The sequence below is a fragment of the Trachypithecus francoisi genome, unplaced genomic scaffold (genome assembly GCF_009764315.1).
Source record: "Trachypithecus francoisi isolate TF-2019V2 unplaced genomic scaffold, Tfra_2.0 Contig00215, whole genome shotgun sequence".
Classification (NCBI taxonomy): domain Eukaryota; kingdom Metazoa; phylum Chordata; class Mammalia; order Primates; family Cercopithecidae; genus Trachypithecus; species Trachypithecus francoisi.
In genome coordinates, this window is record NW_022680509.1 from 138098 (window position 1) to 160364 (window position 22267).

General features: G+C 46.1%; 1 protein-coding gene and 2 long non-coding RNA genes across 4 annotated transcripts in view; 1 reads left to right on the forward strand and 2 right to left on the reverse strand.

Annotated features, from left to right (window-relative positions):
* Positions 1-22267, forward strand: part of LOC117078550 (supervillin) — a 101109-nt gene that overhangs the window by 71722 nt on the left and 7120 nt on the right. The window contains exons 22-31 of the mRNA XM_033202140.1: positions 409-569; positions 694-829; positions 2076-2251; positions 5138-5282; positions 6016-6292; positions 12767-12918; positions 16039-16144; positions 16803-17010; positions 19451-19584; positions 21536-21691. Coding sequence (XP_033058031.1) covers positions 409-569; positions 694-829; positions 2076-2251; positions 5138-5282; positions 6016-6292; positions 12767-12918; positions 16039-16144; positions 16803-17010; positions 19451-19584; positions 21536-21691 — 1651 coding nt within the window. The remainder of the gene's footprint in view (positions 1-408; positions 570-693; positions 830-2075; positions 2252-5137; positions 5283-6015; positions 6293-12766; positions 12919-16038; positions 16145-16802; positions 17011-19450; positions 19585-21535; positions 21692-22267) is intronic.
* Positions 769-4631, reverse strand: LOC117078808. Its single transcript, XR_004435175.1, has 3 exons — positions 3876-4631; positions 1847-2721; positions 769-850 (listed from the first exon to the last, which is right to left on the reverse strand). It is a non-coding gene; the product is annotated as an uncharacterized LOC117078808 (long non-coding RNA).
* Positions 8061-16043, reverse strand: LOC117078754. Of its 2 annotated transcripts, XR_004435162.1 has the most exons (3): positions 15119-16043; positions 9040-9227; positions 8061-8734 (listed from the first exon to the last, which is right to left on the reverse strand). It is a non-coding gene; the product is annotated as an uncharacterized LOC117078754 (long non-coding RNA). The 2 variants fall into 2 exon arrangements; XR_004435158.1 differs by having other exon boundaries at positions 8061-9227.

The following is a 22267-nucleotide window of genomic DNA, read 5'->3' on the forward strand; positions in this document are numbered from 1 at the left end:
GACCTACACCCCAGTGTTTAGGTCTTGGGTTCCTTCTTACTCCTGTGTAAAAAAGGAAGTGGCCCCCTTTAAAGTCCTTTATCCCAGATAGCTATGAAGTTCTGCCACAGACCTACTGAATGAGACTGTTATGGGGTAAAGCCCAAAGAATGGTGTTTTTTAAAAGCATCATATGTGACCTATTGAAGATGGTGAACTGTTGCTCTAAAGAATTGATACTCCCTGGTCTTTCAGTTACATTTTCTTGAGGTCATTGAAAATGCCCAGTAACCAGCATCCACCCACACCTATGGTCACAAGGCTTTCTCTGCAGGCACACACAGTTTCTCCCTCTGGTTTTGACATGTGCCACTCTGTCTAGCCAAGGGCTTTTCTACCCAGGTAATTGTATTCCTCTCTTTTTTTTAGGCCTCAGAACTTGCAACTTTAATTCAGACAAAGAGGGAACTTGGTTGTAGAGCTACTTATATTCAAACCATCGAAGAAGGAATTAATACACACACTCATGCAGCCAAAGACTTCTGGAAGCTTCTGGGTGGCCAAACCAGTTACCAATGTAAGACTTCATTGTACTTCAGAGATTGACAAGACTTGAGTCTCCTTTCTTCTCCCTTAGCTCATTCTTCTAAACCAGCTACTTTGCAACATAAAATGTGATGCCCTCCTGTTGTTCTTATCCCCAAGCTGCTGGAGACCCAAAGAAGATGAACTCTATGAAGCAGCCATAATAGAAACTAACTGCATTTACCGTCTCATGGATGACAAACTTGTTCCTGATGACGACTACTGGGGGAAAATTCCAAAGTGCTCCCTTCTGCAACCCAAAGAGGTACAGTCCGTGGGCTCTGCCCTTTAATGAGAAAGCACATTGAAAGCACTCAGCACAGGCTGCCCAATAAGTTAGAGAGTAAGTTCCCAATAAAGGTTAGCCAGTGTCAGTACCCATTGTAGAACATTTACAGCTTTTTAAAGGATATTTGTGATTTCAAACCATGACTGGTATCTTAAATGCTAATATGGAATCCAGAATATCATTTAGAGCTGGCATGGATCATTGAAGGCTTTTATGTCTTAGGCAAAATACAAATATTACTTAGCCCTATCTTTTGCATTTTGCATAAACATTATAATAAAACATTTTTAAGTCCTTAAGTTTGAGGAACACTAGATGCACATATATGTAATTTATGGATTTCCCAATTAATGTGCTGTTTTTGTCCTGTCACAGTAGTAAATATTTATTAATTACATACATTTCCAGTACCATTAAGCATGCTAAGTGTTGAGAAAGTGGAAGACACACAGGCTTTTAAGTTTAATTGGGCAGAAGAGTATTACAAGGAGTGTAATCTGGAGCAAGGTTGACTGTGTGATATGTATGGGCATTTACATGGAGAAAAAGTCACAGAAAAAGAAATCATCAGGAATAATTTTCAATAGAAAGTGAAATTGAGCCGAGTTTAGAGTTAAGCAAAATTTGAATTGCTGGAAGTGAAAGGAGAACTATTCTAAGAGAAAGAGTAAAACAAACTATGAAAATAAGAAATAGCATTACATTCAGGTTTTCATTCAGCAAACACTTAGTAATCAATCCTTCCTGTGCGTATTGTTATGATCTAATCCCTGCCCTTAAGGATCTTGGAATTGTGTACAGGAGAGAAGACACCATTGGACCACGAGTGCCTGGCATATATGAAATGGCCTCTGTGTATATATTAATGAATGAGCACATGAGAGGGGGAGGAATCAGGGAGAGAGGGAGGAAGTCGACAGGATGATGTACCTAAAGAACTCTTGTGAATCACAAGTTGTTAGCAGTTTGAAAGTTCAGAAGAGGGAACATTACCTTTGCCACTTAGGACGCTGGGAGGAGGAATCATGCCCCCAGGGTAGAGGCTGGCTTGGCAGGGCAGTGCCAGCTGAGATCTCCTGGCTTTTTTGTGTCTACGTTGGTCGCCCCATTGGGATTTCTGTCTTCCTCCGTTTGAGTCGCTGTCAACAGAGACCCTGTTGCACCTGATTCAACTGTTGCACGTTCTTGAAGTTAACAAATTCTTTTGTGCCATTTCTCCCAGGTACTGGTGTTTGATTTTGGCAGTGAAGTTTACGTATGGCATGGGAAAGAAGTCACATTAGCACAACGAAAAATAGCATTTCAGCTGGCAAAGCACTTATGGAATGGAACCTTTGACTATGAGAACTGTGACATCAATCCCCTGGATCCTGGAGAATGCAATCCGCTTATCCCCAGGTACTCCTGCTGCCGCCTGGGGACGGCTCCCCGAGCGAGCTGATTCCCTTCGATCCCTCCGTTCTCACCACAGTCCTCTACTCTCGCTCTTTATAGGGTTCAGTTTTCCTAAACGGTTATATGCAGCGGACTGTGAATATTCACAAAAGGAACAGTTCTTTAACTTTTATCTAACTATTGTGGAAATATGGATGCTGTAGTCTTCTGGAAGAGGTTTGTTACAGTTGATTTCTTGAAGTGAGCAAGAAAAGCTGCAAGTTCCCCTGCGGCGTCCCAGGTCCTGGTGTGGCAGACGAACAGCAATTGTTGAAACAAATACATGCAGATCTGAAAGGCTTCCCGGGTCTGGAATTCAGCCATTGATCTGAAAGTGCAAAAGCAACATGCCTCCTTCTAATTTCATACCTTCCCAGCATCACCCTCAAATTCCAGGATTTATTTGGCAGCAGATGATGTTTATGTCTTTATACCTTTGGGAAGGGAAGAGGGGGAGAAGATGGTATTAAAATAATGATTGCAATTTTAATATTCCCTGCATGTACCGGACTCTTTAAAGTCATTTTGGCAATTCAATAGAATATGTGCAGACTCTAAAATTAGGATTATGAAAAAAAGAATTCTTACATTAAAAGATTGTTGTTTTTTCAACTATCAAACCAAAAAAATAGGCTTTTTAACTATGTGTGCCATTACAATAGATTAGAAACCAATGAACCATGAAACAGCATAGAATATTGGGCATCACACAGTACATTTTAATGTCTTCCATTGAACTGGTCTATGAATTTCAACTTTCCTGCCTAATTTCCTGCTGTAAAATCCAATTATTGATTTTCGTATTAATTAATGATTGTAGTATGGCAGTGCGATAAGAAGTTTTCAAGTCCCTTTTAAGCAAATGCACTAATGTTTAACATCAGTATGGTGACAACCGTTATTTTGAGGACTGGAGCTACAGCTCAAAAGATTTTATTTAGTATACCAAAGGAAAAAAAACAGGCTAAAGCATAAAATCTATGTGATGGCCAACTGTATTTAATAATGGCATAATCACAGATCTGGAAGTAGATGTCGGAGCTCCTAACCCACTGGTTTTCAACGTCTCTGAGACGGAATCACCTGCGGGGCCTTAAAAAGATGCGTTTGCTCAGCCCAGCCCCAGAGATGTGTTTTTGATTCATGTGAGTTAGAACTTATGTGTCAATGTGTCTTAAAAGCTCCCAGGGATTTTAAGATGCAGCCAGGATTACACACCCAGCCCTTCTTAGCAAATGAGGCTGAAACCACTGAGCCCAGTTCCAGCTGTAAGTCAGGGAAGGGGGTAGAGAAACACATCTGGCTCCTGGCCCAGGTTCGTCCCCCTCACCCTGCAATCTGCCACGTGGCTTGCTCACAACGCTTCAAAACATAAACGACAGATTCTAAAGCAGAAGCCAAGAGCCCTTTCAATCATCGTCTTAGCAAGCCTGCAGAGTAGGACTGACATAAGAGACCGTCATTCAGATATCTTCTGATAAAGACCACAGCCTTTCAAGACCGCCATGCATTTTCCATAGGTGCTTATGTTTGATTCCCAAAGTCCCACAAGAGCACGAGGTGGAAGTGTCCATGTTCTATGATTTACCGGCAGCTTTCTTTGAATCAGGCAGCCTTTTTGATGTGCCTCAGCTGTGACATCAGCAGGTGTGGTCTTGACCAAGCAGGAAGCCACTGAGGCAGTAGCACAGCAGGGCACGAGCAGCAGGGCGGGTTGCTCTAAGGGGTGGCTGCATCCGGGCCGGATTCACAACTGCAGATGGATGTGGAGGGATAAGAGATCGTGCATATTATTCCAGGGCTACGCCCTCCGCAGCATATCTTCTCAGCTCTACCTTTATCTAAAATACCTGTGTTCTTGGAGACAGTGTAAATTCTGAAATCCTACAGCCACACAAGACCTCCAGGTGGGGCTGTGCCATTTTCTTTCCTATCTCTCTGTGCTCTCCACGTCTGCTGCCCTGGCCAGCGGCATAGAAATAAGTGCACAAAAAGGCACTTCATGATCTATGAAAGTGTGTTCATTTTAGTGACGGGAGAATCTCCGTACTCTGGAGAGCTTTGCTGTAACACGACATAAAATAGTAGAGAATTGAGGGAGGAGCTAGGTAGCTTCCCTACGTCTATGAATTAATTGGAAGGGAAACTTGGTGAGTGTCTGCAGGTGACTGGGCGGCTAAAGTAGACAAGTGAGGTTTCCCCGTGGCTTCTGCCTTTGCCAAAATCCCCACCCAGCGTGCCACCTCAGGGCATCCCAAAGACAAGAATTTGCTAGAATGTGGCCCATGCCTGTAGTCCCAGCACTTTGGAAGACTGAGAAGGAAGGATCACTTAAGGCCAGGAGTTCAAGACCAGCCTGGGCAACATACCGAGACTCCTGTCTCATAAAAAAAAAAAAAATCAGCCAAACATGGTGGCACACACCTGCAGTTCCAGCTGTTTGCAAGTCTGAAGCAGGAGGATCACTGCAGCCCAGGAGTTCGAGGCTGCAGGGAGCTATGATTGTGCAATTGCACTTCAGCCTGGGCAACAGAGCAAGACCTTATCTCTAAAAAAAAAAAAAAAAGAATTTGCTAGAATGTTAAAGAAGTCTAGTCCTGACATGGTTCATGTCACATTCAAGCATATTTAAGACTCTATGGACACAAAGCTTTGCAAGACTTCAGACTAAAATAACAAAATGTCATTGTTTGGTAAAATGCAGGAAAATAAACCATTTGTTTTATATATACTTAAGTACTTTGAGGGTTTTTCCAGTAGCCGCATGTGTTTTAGATTCCTTTGTTTAAGCTTAGCTTAATCTTGGTTCTTTTCCTGTCTGTTCTCCCAACCCCCACCCCCACCCTGCAGAAAAGGACAGGGGCGGCCCGACTGGGCGATATTTGGGAGACTTACTGAACACAATGAGACGATTTTGTTCAAAGAGAAGTTTCTGGATTGGACGGAACTGAAGAGACCGAATGAGAAGAACCCCGGGGAACTTGCCCAGCACAAGGTATTCCGGCGACCAAGTCTCAAACCTCAGGGCTTGGTTCGGGTCCCAACAAACGTGGCCTTGATGTACAATGATCAAATCAGGATAGTTTGCATGGCCGTCACCTCAGATGTATCATTTCTTTGTGGTGAGAACATTCAGATCTTCTCTTCTAGCTCTTTTGAAATATGCAATACAGTATTGGAAAACAGTCACCCCACTGTGCAGGAGAAAACCAGAACTCATTCCTCCTCTCTGATTGTCATTTTGTACCCTTTGGCCAACATCTCCCTATCCTCCCTCTCCCATCTCCTTCCCACACCCCCTTCCCCATAAAACAGATGCATGTATCAACACATCAAATCATACTCATAATAATATGTCAACTAAAATACTTTTTTAATTAAAAAAAAAAATCACGGGCACACACACACCCTTAAAGCTAGGAAGCCTTCCCAGGATTCACTAGTAGAACAGCAGACAGGCCTCCAATTCTAATGTGACTCTGGGAGGTGAAGAGTCTGGTTTGCACCTGTTCTCGGGCATCCATGCGCTGTTGTGGCAATGGGTGTTCAGACCTCCCAGAGTCTTTCTGGAAATGCAGCCTTTCCCTGACTGCACTTAAACATCCTGAGATAGAGTATGGAAGCTGTATTTTTACGCTGTCCCATGAACAGCTGAAGCAACATTGAGTGTGACAAGGAGTGGCTGTGGAAACAGGCAACTGAACCGATGTCTTCATGTTCCCCTATAGGAAGACCTCAGGGCTGATGTCAAGCCGTACGATGTGACACGGATGGTGTCCATGCCCCAGACGACAGCAGGCACCATCCTGGATGGGGTGAACGTTGGCCGTGGCTATGGCCTGGTGGAAGGACATGACAGGAGGCAGTTTGAGATCACCAGCGTCTCCGTGGATGTCTGGCACATCCTAGAATTCGACTATAGCAGGCTCCCCAAACAGAGCATCGGGCAGTTCCATGAGGGGGATGCCTATGTGGTCAAGTGGAAGTTCATGGTGAGCACAGCAGGTTAGTGAGCGCTTATGGTTTTTTCCAGCTGAAAGAGGCTGGTCTGACAGCCCTGCGGGAGCCAGCTTCTCCAATGAGTCCTGTTGTGCTCTCTGCTGGGTGTGTGCAGTGGGGCACTGCAGTCATGTGCCTCTGAGAGCCACCTAGTAAACAACAGAGATGAAAAGTAAGGCCGAATTCCTAACAACCTAGCATTGCCGAGGCCGCTGGTGTTCACCTGTAGAAATTGAACTTGCACGTCAAGTCTTCTCGGCTCCGTCTCTCCCTCCCCTGCCCCTGTCCCCAGAGCTTTTCTGGGAAAGAGATGATTGGCCCCTCAATGATATTTCCCATGTGGCTGTGTGCTGGTTCAATTAAAGTCGTTAAGTACAGCATATCTTCGTGATTTTAAGCTGGAACCAAATGGTGCTGTAACATTATAGTCAATACATGCACGGAAGATTGATTTGAAAAGTGAAAGAGGCTGTTTCTCCCGAGACTGAGAGCACGGATGGTGCTTTGTGAGTCTGGTGTAGTAAATGCAGAATCTAAACTCTCCTTGGTTCCTGTTGGTGATAGATCCCATTGCAAAACACTTGCCTGGATGCTTGGCGCTGGGGAAAGGGGGAGCCCGGTGAACTCTAGAGAAATCACCCCTTTCCTTGCCAAGGTGAGGCCTTGCCCACAGTGCTCCTCACCCCTTCCCTTTTAGGAGAGTATGCAGGTCACTGTTCTGTGATTTCAACTCAGAAGAGAGTTTTTTCGCCTCTTTAGAGCCCCCTTGCTGTGCAGGTGCACCTGCCCCCGGGGCCAGAGGAAGCATAGGCAGCTGTTTGCTGATCAGAAAACTGCAGGCTCAGAACCACGTGATTTCTTTCCTGATTTATCCAAGATGTGTCTATTCATCAGCCGACATTTCCTGAGCACCTACTCTATGGAAGACACTTTGTAGGGACCAAGTAGATGTTTCAGACCCTGTCTCCAAGACACATGTGGTATCAATGACATAAAGCAAGTGCAGGAACAGCCAGCAGGCGGGCCTCGCTGAGTACACGGCCGATGGGGTTGTGTGCTGTGCAGAGCCAGGCTGTGGCCCAGAGGTCCCCTCGCCCCCTGGGGCATGATGCTGGGGGCTTTACCCTGTGTCTAACGGAGTGCCTACCAGGCTCCGTGAGACTTGTTCTGTTGTGGTGCTAATTTCTCAGATGAGGACCAGGACAGTAAGATCAAGGAACCTGCCTGAAGCCACGCAGCTAGTAGGCAGCAGAGCTGGACACTCACATCCAGGCCTGCCTCTTTTCAAACCCAACTGTGCTGTTAACCCGCTCTGCGGGCAAGGAGTCAGCGTGGGGCTCCACACAGGATGTGGGGAGCCATGAGTCTGGCTACAAGGAGGAGCCAAAGATCCCAGTCACCAGACCGTGGAGCAGGTCAGGGTTGAACCAGCACAAGGCAACTTGAGGCTAGGCTGCTGAACACACCAAACTTGTTAAACAGCAGGAATGGGCTCTTCCAGCGCCCAGGCAGCTCCAGCCTCTTCTTCCAGGGAGTAGTGGGGTGTCAGACAAGGAACCCCAATGGGAGGGACTTTTTTTCTGTCTTTTCATTCTTTTTTTTTTTTTTTTTTGAGACAGGGTTTCACTGTCTTCCAAGCTAGAGTGCAATGGCAGAATCTCGGCTCACTGCAGCCTCAACCTCCCAGGCTGAAGCCATCCTCATGCCTCACCCTCCCAAGTAGCGGGGACTACAGGCACCTGCCACCATATCAGGCTAATTTTTTATTTTTTGTAGAGATGGGGTCTCACTATGTTGCCCAGGCTGGTCTCAAACTCCTGGGCTCAAACCATCCCCCACTTCAGTCTCCCATAGGGAGTGGCATTTCTCATCTGCTTAATTTCTTATGAGCAAGCAATTGGAACTGCTCCTTTCCTTTTTCATAAGGAGCCATGTCCCTTGAGGGAAGGCCACAGGCACTGGGGCCCTACAGCCGGGGATTCAGAATCTCAGGCCCTCACTTACCAGCTGTGTGGGCTGGGTAAAGTTACCCTGTCTGAGCCTTGGTTTTCTCACCTGGAAAATAGAGACTATAGTACTCAGCTCACAGGACTTTATAATCAGGTATATATGACGTTTAGCAGGTGCCTGGCCTGTGTTCACTTTGTAGGTGCAGGAAATACTCATCACTGACATGTCAGCAGAAACAGCATAATTACTGTTTTTAACTTGAGGATGAGATAACATGGATCTCCCCAAAATAATAATTTCCGAAGAGTCATTGTCGTGGATTTCCGTTCTTGCTCTCGTGCAGAGGTGGCATGTACAGTGATCATCTCTGATGCTGGTTACCACAGACGACAATAATAGGGAATTGAGTGTGTTTTGGGGCAGGCAGATCTCTTCACCTTTGGAGTAATGGAACTGGGAGCTTTAAAGAACAAATTAAGGCACTTGGAGTGTCCGTTCCTAAAATGCAAAAAGGGAAATCATGTTGTATAAAACCAGACATAGTTTAATTTAGCCATTTTCTTACTTTAGCTGTTAGTTATGAGGGGGGAAAAAGGGTAATAGTGAGTGAATGAATGAGTAAACCTGTTAAAGTGAATTAATTAAAAATAAAGCGAAGAGTTCAAAGACTTTCAGGGACTATTGACTTGGAGGCCCCTAGGAAATACGATTTGACCCAGGTGATTCCTTTCTACATTTCTTCCCAATAAACACAATGGACATCTCCCAGCCAGCTCCAACAACATCTTTTCCAGCTGACTTACAACTTAGAAGAAGTCCAGCTTTAGAGAATTAAGTTAAAGCAGGGAGCATTCAGATTCCAGACCATCCCTCCAGCAGCAGAAGCACAGCCCGATGGCACTTGCAGTCACTCTGTAGCCAACGCGAAAGCTCTGGCCCCTTGGTGTCACTCCTCCGGCTCCTCTATCACTTGTGCCCACAAGAGCCACACCTGCAAACAGGACCGAGTCAGAGCTCAGGCAGCACTTCTGGGAGAGGGTCAGCACACCTGCAAACAGGACCGAGTCAGAGCTCAGGCAGCACTTCTGGGAGAGGGTCAGCACACCTGCAAACAGGACCGAGTCAGAGCTCAGGCAGCACTTCTGGGAGAGGGTCAGCACACCTGCAAACAGGACCGAGTCAGAGCTCAGGCAGCACTGCTGGGAGAGGGTCAGCACACCTGCAAACAGGACCGAGTCAGAGCTCAGGGAGCACTTCTAGGAGAGGGTCAGCAAAAAGCGGCAGCTGCACAGGCGGTACAGCCTCCGCTTGGCCGATGCTGGCCGGCCTGCTGGGGTCAGTGTCCTGGCCAGCGCCTGCAGGGTAGGGTTGCTCGCACTCCAGCAGGGTCAGGGGACAGCTGCTTGAGGGATGCTGAGCCAGGCTCCTCCAGGGCGCGATAGGGGTTTAATTTCTATAAATAGGTGGCTCTGGGGCAAGAATACTTAACTATGAACAGTCTTCATCTTTGTGTTTTCTGTTATTCCTAAATAGAACTACTAGTACCAAACTTATTCTTAAAAGTGCCTTGATGGCATAACATGTCCACACTTTAAATTAGGTAACTAATCAAGGTTGTAAAGAGAATAGCTGGCCGGGCGCGGTGGCTCACATCTGTAATCCCAGCACTTTGGGAGGCTGAGGCGGGCAAATCACGAGGTCAGGAGTTCGAGACCATCCTGGCCAACATGGTGAAACCCCTGTCTCTACTAAAAATACAAAACTATAGCTGGGCATAGTGGCGGGCACCTATAATCCCAGCTACTCAGGAGGCTGAGGCAGGAGAATTGCTTGAACCCAGGAGGCAGAGGTTGCAGTGAGCCGAGATCATGCCACACGGCACTCCAGCCCAGGCGACAGGGTGAGACCCTGTCTCAAAAAAAAAAAAAAAAAAGAATAGCCCAGAAGTTCTTACCACTAAAAATTTAATCTTTACATTGCCAAAATTAAAAATGAATACACATATGAAAAATTAAGTTGCATATAGGACTAAATTTGAATATGTGCAGGAAAACTGTAACGAAAACTAGTGAAATGTTTGCTTCATAAAATATCTTTAAAGAAAGAAAATTCTAGACTCACACTTGTAACCCCAGAGTTTTGGGGAGCTGAGGTGGGAAAATCACTTAACATTGTTTGAGACTAACCGGGGCAACATAGTGAGAGACCCTGTCTATACAAAAAAATAAAAAATGAGCCCAGCATGGTGGCATGCAGCTGTAATCCCAGCACTTTGGGAGGCTGAGGCAGGAGAATCACTTGAGCCTAGGAGTTCAGGGGTGCAATGAGCTGTGGTCATACCACTGCACTCCAACCTGGGCAACAGAGCAAGACCCTGTCTCTAAAATAAAAGTAATTTTAAAAAGAGATACAATTCTGTTTTGGGTATATACACTCAAGTCTCTTTGCAATGCTAGGATGTGATGTTGATTATTTAAGTGTGAATATGTATTTACACAATGTATTTGAGTGCTAACAGATTTCAAGGTCTTTATAAACTGTTACGATCTATTTGAAGCATATCTTTCCTCAGTAATCTATTTAGTGCAACAAATGTTCACTATTTGAAGAATGAGATTGCTATTCAAAGGCAAAATGTTGTTGCTAAGTTAGCAGAAATTTCATCATTGTCTTGTTCATCATTATCTTGTTCGTCATTGTAGCCCAGAATCCTGAAGTCCCCACTCAGTGAATATTTGTTGAATGCATGAATGAGTGAAGGGAATCTAGAGTGAGACATATTCTTACAGGTAGAGATTTGGATGTCTGTAACGACATCTAAAATGCCCATTTGGCCTATATATAATTCCAGCACTTTTGGAGGCTGAGGTGGGAGGATCACTTGAGGCCAGGAGTTAGAGACCATCCTGGGTAACATAGTGAGACCCTATCTCTACAAAACGTTAAAAATAAAAATTAGCCAGGCATGGTGATGTAGTTCGAGACCATCCTGGCCAACATGGTGAAACCCCCATCTCTACTAAAAGTACAAAACAATAGCTGGGCATAGTGGCGGGCACCTATAATCCCAGCTACTCAGGAGGCTGAGGCAGGAGAATTGTTTGAACCCAGGAGGCAGAGTTGCAGTGAGCCGAGATCATGCCACACAGCGCTCCTGGGACTACAGCATTCCTGTAGTCCCAGCTATTTGGGAGGCTGAGGCGGGAGGATCATTTGAGCCCAGGAGGCTGAGGCTGCAGTGAGTCATGATTGCGCCATTGAACTCCAGCCTGGGTGACAGAGGGAGACCCTGTAACCTCCCCATGACTGCTCTCCACACCAAGCAGTCTCATCTGCCTCCTGTGCTGCTCATGTTTACCAAGTGCCTGTGCGGTGCCAGCCATGGCGACCATCAGCTGTAGTCTTAGGAGCGCTGTGTGGCATGATCTTGGCTCACTGCAACTCTGCCTCCTGGGTTCAAGCAATTCTCCTGCCTCAGCCTCCTGAGTAGCTGGGATTATAGGTGCCCGCCACTATGCCCAGCTATTGTTTTGTACTTTTAGTAGAGATGGGGGTTTCACTATGTTGGCCAGGATGGTCTCGAACTACATCACCATGCCTGGCTAATTTTTATTTAATCCTGGCAGCAGCCCTGGTGACAGACGTGAAATCCCAGATTAGTTTATGCTCAAGTAATATGTCAGCAACTTATCTCCTCATTTCTGACAGAACTTGAAAACTTCAGAGTTGTATTTTTTACTAGAATAGTTTTAACAGCCTGCAGTTTTTCCTTTGTACTTAAAGCTGGCCCTGCTAGTGTTTTTAATATCTTTTCCCTACCAGCTAATCTTTTGCCGAAGAGTGGCGTAATATGGAAAATGTGTTTGTGTCTGTGTGAGCCCTTGGTCCTGCTCTGGCAGTCACCAAATACTTTTTTTTTTGTAAGAGAGTCTCACCCTGTCACCCAGGCTGGAGTGCCATGACACAATCATGGCTAACTGTGGTCTCAAACTTCTAGGCTCAAGTGATCCTCCTGCCTCAGTCTCCCAAGTAGCTAAGACTACAGGTGTGCAATGCCACACTAGGCTAATTTCTTTAAATTATTTTAGAGGTGGGGTCTTGCTATGTTGCCTGGGCTGGTCTTGAACTCCTGACCTCAAGCAGTCCTCCCAGAGTGTTGGCATTACAGGCATGAGCCACTCACCCAGCCTCACCAAATAGTTTGAAGAAATTACTCTGTTGCACACTTGGAGTGATCTGCCGCCCCCTCCAGATGACAGGTCTTTTTCTCAGGGCACCAAGAGGGCCCCTCAGATCCTTTCCCCACCCCGTTGGAGGCTCTGGGTCAGGAGCTGGAAGGAAGGTGATTTCTCTCTTCTCCTGGGCCTGACCAACCTTCCCTCCAGGTGCCAATGGTTTCTCCCCAGCCCCAGGCCTGAGGCTGTCTCTTTGCCACTGGTCCTCGCAGGCCCTGGGGAAGTGAGCCGGGCATTTGCTTCTCCTCAGGTGTGTCAGCTGCTGACCTGTCCCTCTGCCGTTCTGTGTTTGCAGTGGGAAGTCGCCAGAAGGGAGAGCACTCGGTGAGGGCGGCTGGCAAAGAGAAGTGCGTCTACTTCTTCTGGCAAGGCCGGCACTCCACAGTGAGTGAGAAAGGCACATCAGCGCTGATGACAGTGGAGCTGGACGAGGAAAGGGGGGCCCAGGTGAGTCTTGCGGAGCTCTGCACCCCAGGGACTGAGAGGAGCGTCCTCTCCTGGGAGCCAGTGGCGCTTGGCCTGGTCCCTCCCAACATGATTCTGATAATGGAAGACCATGTCATCTAAAGCACTTCAGTCCTGGTCTGGCTTCTGCAGATTTCAGGCTGTGCCTCCCATTTCTTTCTTCCTCCCACTTTTTGTAAGATGTTCCCAGAGAAAATGTTGTATCTGCAACTAGGAAATCCACATGACAAGTGCAGATGGCCGATGGGTGACTTTGAAAGGTTTCCACCTAACCAATCAAAGCACTATGTGTAAAACAAAGAGATGCCATCATCCACTTCTCACAATGGTGGTGATTTTTTAAAGAACAGATCCAGGGCCAGCTGGCAAGGCCTCAGTAGGATGAGAATGCTGTGTTTTGGGTGAGAAGTGTAACTTGAGCAGCCATCCTGAAATTTCGTCACGAGAACCTTAAAACTTTGATCAGTTGTTCCATGTACACGAATCTACCTGAAGGAAGTATCAGGTGAATGTAAGGACTGGGAACGACCATCACCTGTATTCACAGCAGCCTGAGTGGGTTTTCTGGAACAGGTCAGACTGGGTCACTCCCTTGCTGTCTGCCACACACACTGCAGTCTAAGCGGCTTCCCGGGGCTCCAGCACCTTCATTGTGGGCCCCGGGCACCTCTCCAAGCTCCTCCTGCTCCTCTCCTCCACCCAGGCCACTCCAGCCTCTTCCTGTTCCACGAACCACCTCCTTCCACTCACCTCCTGCCCTATGCCTCATTCCACTGTCGGGAAACTTCCCCTGCCCACTCCATACTGCCTCTACATACGGACCCCTGTATACTGCCTCTTGTGAGGCAGGTTTCTGTTCAAATGTCACCCGAACCCTGCCCCCAACCCCCGCTCTATCCAGAGCCTTCTCATTCTCCCATCATTCTCAGTCCCTGCACTTGATCCCTTTATTTTCACAGCACTTCTCACCACCTAAAGCTACATGATCCCCCAGGAGCATGACAGACCGTGCAGCCCTGGCCTTACAACCCCACGGCCTTCTAACCCCAGGGCCTGCGTCGTGCCTGGCAGGGCCTGCTGCCCAGATCCGAGGCCTGCAACATGTCTCTAACATTCTGATGATCTCTGCCTGAGTCTCGTCCGCTCAGTACAGAGTACCAGCAATTAAGATTTAACTCTGGGATTCTTCGACAACAGGACAATGCCATGTGCAAATCTCTTTATTCTCTTGGATGAATGATTAACAATAGCAGGAGGGAAGACTGCAGAGACATTCTTGCCAGAAATAGATCCACACTCACCCAGCTTTCCACTGTCCCAAGAACCAATCATGTTCCCTAAAAAATATTTTCTACTGTGGAGTATATTTTAGAAATGGTATTGGCAACAGTTGCATTTTAATTTATTCCTAATCATCATTTCTTTCTTTTTTTTTTTTTTTTTTTTGAGACAGAGTCTCGCTCTGTGGCCCAGGCTGGAGTGTAGTGGCCGGATCTCAGCTCACTGCAAGCTCTGCCTCCTGGGTTTACGCCATTCTCCTGCCTCAGCCTCCCGAGTAGCTGGGACTACAGGCACCCGCCACCTTGCCCGGCTAGTTTTTTGTATTTTTTTTAGTAGAGACGGGGTTTCACCGTGTTAGCCAGGATGGTCTCGATCTCCTGACCTCGTGATCCTCCCGTCTCGGCCTCCCAAAGTGCTGGGATTACAGGCTTGAGCCACCGCGCCCGGCCCCTAATCATCATTTCAACTACCCCTTTTTTTTTTAATTAATTGTTTTTTTTTTTTTTTTTTTTTGAGATGGAGTTTCACTCTGTCGCCCAGGCTGGGGTGCAGTGACGCGATATTGGCTCACTGCAAACTCCTCCTCCCAGGTTCACACCATTCTCCTGCCTCAGCCTCCCGAGTAGCTGGGACTACAGGCGCCCACCACCACACCCAGCTAATTTTTTTTTTTTTTTCAGTAGAGACGGGGTTTCACCGTGTTAGCCAGGAAGGTCTCGATCTCCTGACCTCGTGATCTGCCCGCTTCAGCCTCCCAAAGTGCTGGGATTACAGGCGTGAGCCACCGCACCAGGCCCCCTTTATTTTTTTTTGTAAAGACCATGAATGAAAATGCTTTTATCATGCCTTCAAAATCAGCCTCAGAGTTTGAGTCTTAATCTCTCTCATTTGAGCATTTTACCTGTTACCAATCCAGTGGATGGAGAATCATTTTATTTGTATTTGTATTATTTTTTTGAGACAGGGCCTCACTCTGTCACCCAAGCTGGAGTGCAGTGGCACCATCACCGCTCACTGCAGCCTTGACCTCCCAGGCTCCATCAGTCCTCCTTCCTTAGCCTCCTGGATAGCTGGGACTTCAGGCGTGCACCACTACAGGTGTGAGCCATGATCCAACCCTGGAAAATCATTTTAGATATGAAATACTGCCAAGAAATGACAATTGGTTATGCAAAATGGGCACTGAGATTGATAAATTAACTCACAGTGAGAAATGCTTCCCCTCAGTGCCCCCTGACTACCAGCTCCAGGAAACATTTCCTCTTTAAGGAACGGTGTCCTAGAGGGAGGTGACTCAACCCTAACATTATTCATGGTGCAGATAACACCCAAAGGAAAAGCCTTCTCTAACAGCAAGGGAGAGGCTGAGTGGACTGCTGGGGTGGCCGCAAACTGTATATTTTCCCTAGAATGATTACCAAGTCAGCGATGAGTCATTCTCATTGCTGAGAGCTATCTTGTTAAGAATGTGTTTATATCAGTCTTGTGGCATCAGTAACCACAGAATACCATTAAAATATCAGGAGTCATGTTTTAAAAGAATATTCCTTGACAGAACAACATTAAGAAAATGAGGCTGTACATCAATATAAAGCAAGGCTCCAATTTTGTTTAGGAAAAGAAGACCCTCCCTGGGTAACACCCTGAGAGGAGGCCGCACACAGCAGTGTTCACAGAGCTTCTCTTTAGGCCATAGTGTTAGCACTGGCTTTTGTTTGTACATCTTGATATTTTTCAGATTCTCCATGAGAGGCAGGTATTGTTTTTAGGACTTTGAAAGCCCCATGCCCATTACCTATTTACCTCTGTTTAAATTGGAAGGTCCAGGTTCTCCAGGGAAAGGAGCCCCCCTGTTTCCTGCAGTGTTTCCAGGGGGGGATGGTGGTGCACTCCGGGAGGCGGGAAGAGGAAGAAGAAAATGTGCAAAGTAAGTCACTTTTACTGCTGGAATTCGACTTTGCCTTTCCCTCACTTGGAAGGAATTTTTATAAGCTGGGGGCTGAAAGTGAGTCTGTCTTCATCGTTGTGGCTCTACCTCTGAAAGCCTCCTGATGTTTGCCTGATAACTCAGCTCTGTGGGTGTTTGTGACCTGCCTCTCTCTGGAGGATTTACTCGGGGATTCACCTTTGCACGCAGGAGGCTGGAAGGTGGTCTCCCCTCCTCTGTCTGCTCTTTTTAGAAGGAAAGAAAAATCAGTGGTTCTTCTATTATAAATTATGAAAATTTTGTTGACCAGCACCCCCCACAAAAAAAAAAAAAAAAATCTTAGCTCTAGAGCCTTTTAAAATATGCCTGTTATAGAACTTGTTGTATAAATCTTGGAAACATGGTTTTTCTACATTGTGAACTTCAGATCACCTGCTTCTAACTACATAAGAACCCACTTTTTGGGCTGGCAGGAAGGCCTGATGCCTCAGTGCTTGGCAGGGCTCCCTGCGCAGTGCCTCAGCCCCTCTAGTCCCCTAAGTCCCTGGCCCTGGATGGAGGTGCCTGCCGTGGGCGGCACAGCGGGCACCAGGAAGGGCGGCGTTTGCTGCCACTTGCTCACGTCCTAACTCCTCCGCGCCGCTGGTGCCCCCTGCAGGTGAATGGCGGCTGTACTGCGTGCGCGGAGAGGTGCCCGTGGAAGGGAATTTGCTGGAAGTGGCCTGTCACTGTAGCAGCCTGAGGTCCAGGACTTCCATGGTGGTGCTCAACGTCAACAAGGCCCTCATCTACCTGTGGCACGGATGCAAAGCCCAGGCCCACACGAAGGAGGTTGGAAGGACCGCCGCGAACAAGATCAAGGAACAGTGAGTGTTGTGTCTGCGACGAGGCCCCCACACACCGGGCTTCCCAGAGGGACGGGGCAGGCTCAGGGCTACCAGGACTCCCAGCAGATCCCAGGCTGCTGAAAGTGACTGCAGCAAGGGATGGCTGGGAACGTGGTCGGGGCCCTCTGACATTCCAAGCAGAGAGGACACACATCTCAGTCCAGACCTCTGACTTGGGGGCCGCTCTCGCGGTCTGAGGGTTTACCTGGCTGGGCGAGCTAATGCAGGTGGGGAGCCAGGGAGTGACTCTCACAAGCACTCTGGGTTCTTTCTTCATAGTTGCCGTTCTGCTTTTGGATGAGAAGCCTGGGGGCCTTTGATATGTAAAGGGAGCACATTTCAAATACCTGTTAGGGATTTTGAGTGTTCCTTTGCCAGAATAGCGGAGTGTTAAAAAGCTAAAGAAGAGGGTGAGAAACTACCACCTGTGTCAGACGACAAGATGTCCCCCATTCTGGAGAGCAGCCCCTAATGGGGAGGGATCGGACTCCCCGGGCACTTCCCGGGTACAGCACTTCCAGGTTGGGTTTTCTTCCCCTCCCAGGCAGGCACCTGCCCTTGGCCACTTGCAAAGGCTCAGCACACTGTGAGATAGCACTGAGTGGGGACCTTGGGGAAGAGGGGAACGGGAAGGGCAGTGAAGGCCACAGCCCAGGGAGGGCGCTGTGTGGCCGGCCCCCCGCTAGGGTGGTCTGCCGCTGTGGCTCTGTGCTTTCAAGCCACACAGGCAAAATAAGCATTGCCAGCTGCCAAAGAAGCCCACTGTCACCCAGGCATTCAGGAGGTAACTGAGACCTGTGAGGACCTCAGTGAGTAAAAGTGAAGAGCTTCCTAGGGGCACAGCATGCCACCAGAGTCTGACTTGGTGAACCCCATTCTCTGGGTTCTGGAACACGGCAGTGGCCAGGGCCCCCCCTGTGTCCGCTCTGAAAACACACTACACAGAGAGGGCAGAGAAGAGAACAGAGCAGGTCACCTCTCCACGGAGAGGCAGATGTGAAACAGGATGTTTCATCGGAAAACACCACCTGTGGGCTGGGGCACGGGGAGGGGTGAGAAAGCACGTGCCCTGAGGTGGCCCAAGGCATTTGGGGCCCATCAGAGGGTTGACTTGGACCACTGAAGAAAAGAAAAACCACGAAGAGCTCATTCACATGTTCACTCAGTAAACATTTACTGAGTACCCGATGGCGCCAAGCAATCTGGACTTACAGGACTTATCCTACAAGTCTTGGAAAAATGGTTTTTCTACGTCATAAACTTTGGGCAACCTGCTTCTAACTCCAGAAGGACTGGCTATAGGAACTGGGGACTTGGTGGTGAATAAGCCCAAGTCTCTGTCCTCATAAAGTTCATGTTCTAGCAGGAGAGAAAGACAAGAAATAGTCAATATGTTATTGTTCTATATAAAAATGTGTGTAATTTTCATGACACATTAGATGTGATTAAACATCCCTCCCTAGGGGCAAGTCAGCTTCCCCTCCTCCACCACACACACTCAGAAACCACAGAGCACTTTTCCACTCGTGAGGATGAATTGCTTTTCCTTAGAAAGTAGAAGAGACGGTGAACTGATCTCCAGGTTTAGTTTTGAATAATGTTATGTCTGTACCCCATATATGTATGTACCTACTATTAGTATATACCCACAAATATTAAAATTTAAAATTTTAAAAAAGCAGACAATAACAAGTATTGGCAAGGATGTGAAAATTGGAACCCTTACACATTACTGGGGAGGTTGTAAAACAGTACAGCCACCTTGGAAAACAGTCTAGCAATTTCTCAAAAGATTTAACCATACAGTTACCATATGACCAGCAACTCTACTAGATATCTACCCAAGAGAAATGAAAACACTTATACGTGAAGGTTTATAGCAATGTTAGTCATAGTGGTCAAAAAGTGGAAATAACCCAAATATTTACCAACACATTAATGGATGAAAAAAATGTGGCAAAGCCATACACTGGAATATTATGCTGCCAAAAAAGAATTCAGTACTGATACATACTACAACATGGATGAACCTTAAAAACATCACATTAAGTTAAAAAACTCAGTCACAAAAGAACATATATAATTCCATCTGTATGAAATGTCCAGAATAGACAAGTCCATAAATACAGAAGTAGATTAGTGGGTTCTGAGGACTAAGGATGGGGGAAATGCAGAGTGACTGCTAACGGGTACAGGGCTTCCTTTTCCAGGAGATGAAAACGTTCTGAAACTAGTGATGACAGCTGCACAACTCTGTGAATATACTAAAATCTGCACACATAAAAAGAGTGAATTTTATGACATGTGAATTATATCTCAATAAAGCTATTATAAAGCTGTTATCATAATAGTAATAATAATTTTGGGTCGCCAGCGCTCTCCAGACTTATAAAGAACTCTTGGAGTTTCTCCCTTGCAGATGCCCTCTGGAAGCAGGACTGCATAGTAGCAGCAAAGTCACAATACACGAGTGTGATGAAGGCTCTGAGCCACTCGGATTCTGGGACGCCTTGGGAAGGAGAGACAGGAAAGCCTATGATTGCATGCTTCAAGGTAATGTGGCATCTACAGCCTGCGATCTGGCTTTTTTGTTTGTTTATTTTTGGAAACAAGAGTCTTGCTCTGTTACCCAGACTGGAGTATAGTGGTGCGATCACAGCTCACTGCAGCTTCAACTTCCTGGGCTCAAGTGATCAGCCTGCCTCAGCCTCCCAAAATGCTGGGATTGCAGGCTTGAGCCACTGTGCCCCATTCATGTTTTATCTTAATTCTTCAGTCTGTCTGAAATCTAGTGTGATGAGTATTATGTCCAGCTGATTGAACAGTATTTTTCTTCCCAGGGGTGAGTTTAACTTGGACACCAAGACTTCAAATTCCCACTGGCAAATCAGCTCCCAAGGCTTCCTGGGGACCAAGCCATCTTCCAGGGTCTTAGGGACTCAGGGCACCATTTTCTTTCTTTCCTCATAGCTGCCACCTGAGAAACAGCAGTCCTCTGGGTGTTGGAGTGGGACCTGGGGAAGGAAGCCGGCCTCTTACCCCTTTCCAGAGCCCTTCAGTCATTCTCCTGCTTGGAAATACAAAGGCCGTGTCTGTATAGAATAGGCACTCCCGTTCACCAGGGTGAGGTTAGGTGTGTATATGGGTGCTTTCCCAGCTGTTCTCAAAATACAGATGAACATAAGAAGGAAAGAGAACTTTTGTTAAGCAGTTCCAACAAGCCAGACACCAGCCAGCACCTTATATATAGTAACTCCGTTAGTACAACCCAACACTCTGCCATTTTTACAGATGAGGAAACTGAGGCATACAGAAGTTAATCAAGTTGCCCAAGGCTGGGCAGCAATGGAGTATCCTCATAACTGCTTCATAATACTCTGCCCTCAATATTTATAAACTTTTATATAGCTTTTTAAACATAATGCCTAGAAGATGTTTTAAATTATAGAGAAGTTAAAAAAAGAAATGAAGTCACTTATAACACGTTTCTCAGATGTAACAGAATTCACATTTCTCTATGCTATAATATAATATCTATTTTAAAAAATAATATGTGGATCTGTTTTGTAACCTGCTTTTTTCCTTTATTATGAATAATTTCCCAAGTTATTAAAATGTAGGTATCTAATGGCTATGAGATATTCTATTATTCTGTGAATAGATGCCACTCTCTACCTGACAGTCTCTGGCAGCTGGGGAGCTGAGTTGTTTCTTGTTTCTGACTTTTCTCCCTTATATAATAATGCAGTTTGAATACTTTTTAAAATAATCCTATACATTCATTCCTAATTGAGAGGAATTCCTGGATGTGGAACTGCCGTGCTAATTATGAAAGTCTGATAGCATGTATCAGCTCAGGCCAAGTTTTATTCTCACTCGCAATACACAAAAGCGTTCATTTCTCAACACAACCATAAATTCAGCATATTATCTTTTTCCTCTTTGCCAAATTGATGAAAGGAGACAGATAGCTAAGCATTGTTTTGTTTTACTTGGAAGTACATATATATGTATATTTATGTTATATAACATATATGCATATTTGTGTTACATATGTATATGTGATATACACATACATATATCTGTGTATATATATGCATATGTATCTATATATATATTTTAGCCATTTTAATTTCTACTTTGGTGATTGTTCTAGTTGTGTCTTTTGCACATTTTATTATTTTTTCCTTATGTATGTCCCTTCATGTATTAAGGATATTAACTAGTTGCTGTATTACAATATTTCCCATTTGTTACTTGGTTTTGCTTTTCTTTTTAGTTTTGCATTGTTGTTTTTCATTTTTATATAATCAATGCATTATTTTTCCTTTTGATTCATTCTTTTACTATTGCAATTGCTAAAAGGCCTTCTCCACCTTGAAGCTCAGATAAATCCTACCTATGTTTCCACAATTGAATTATTTCATATTTTACATTCATTCTTCATCTGGAATTTACTTTGATGCACATGATATCTTCAGCTTTACTCTCTTTTCTTTCAAAGATCCTGGAAGTTTTAACTTCGCACCCCGCCTGTTCATCCTCAGCAGCTCCTCTGGGGATTTCGCAGCCACGGAGTTTGTGTATCCTGCCCGAGCCCCCTCTGTGGTCAGTTCCATGCCCTTTCTGCAGGAAGATCTGTACAGTGCGCCCCAGCCAGGTAAGGCCTGCAGGGGGCAGCTATGCTGAGCATTAGAAGGCACATCTTCCAGAAAGCCTTTTGATTTTACGCTGGTATTTATTAAGCAGCTTCTGTTTGCCAAGTACACTCCCAGAACACCCAGAACATGTGCTTACATTCATTTCATCCTCACCCCAACACCCAGAACATGTGCTTACATTCATTTCATCCTCACCCCTACACCAAAAGGAAGGAGAGTGAAATCAGCCACACTTTATAGCATAAGGAACGAGACTTAGTCACTTAACCCACCCAAAGACATCAGCTAAGAACAGGTTGAGTACCACAGTGGCAGGCCTGGCGTCTCTGCTTTTCTCCCAGCCTTCCTCTCAGTCTTGTTGCTGCATGGTCACCAGTCAACTACCATTGCTCCAGCCATCATGTTTGCATTCAAGATAGAAAGAGAAAGAAGTGGGGAGGAAAAAAGGCCACTTAATAGTCACATCAGATAAAGCACATGTCTTCCCAGAAGCCCCGAGCAGACTTCTGCTTACATCCCATTGGCCAAAGCCTGTCACATGGCCAGCCCCAGCTGCAAGGGAGTCTGGGGAAGCA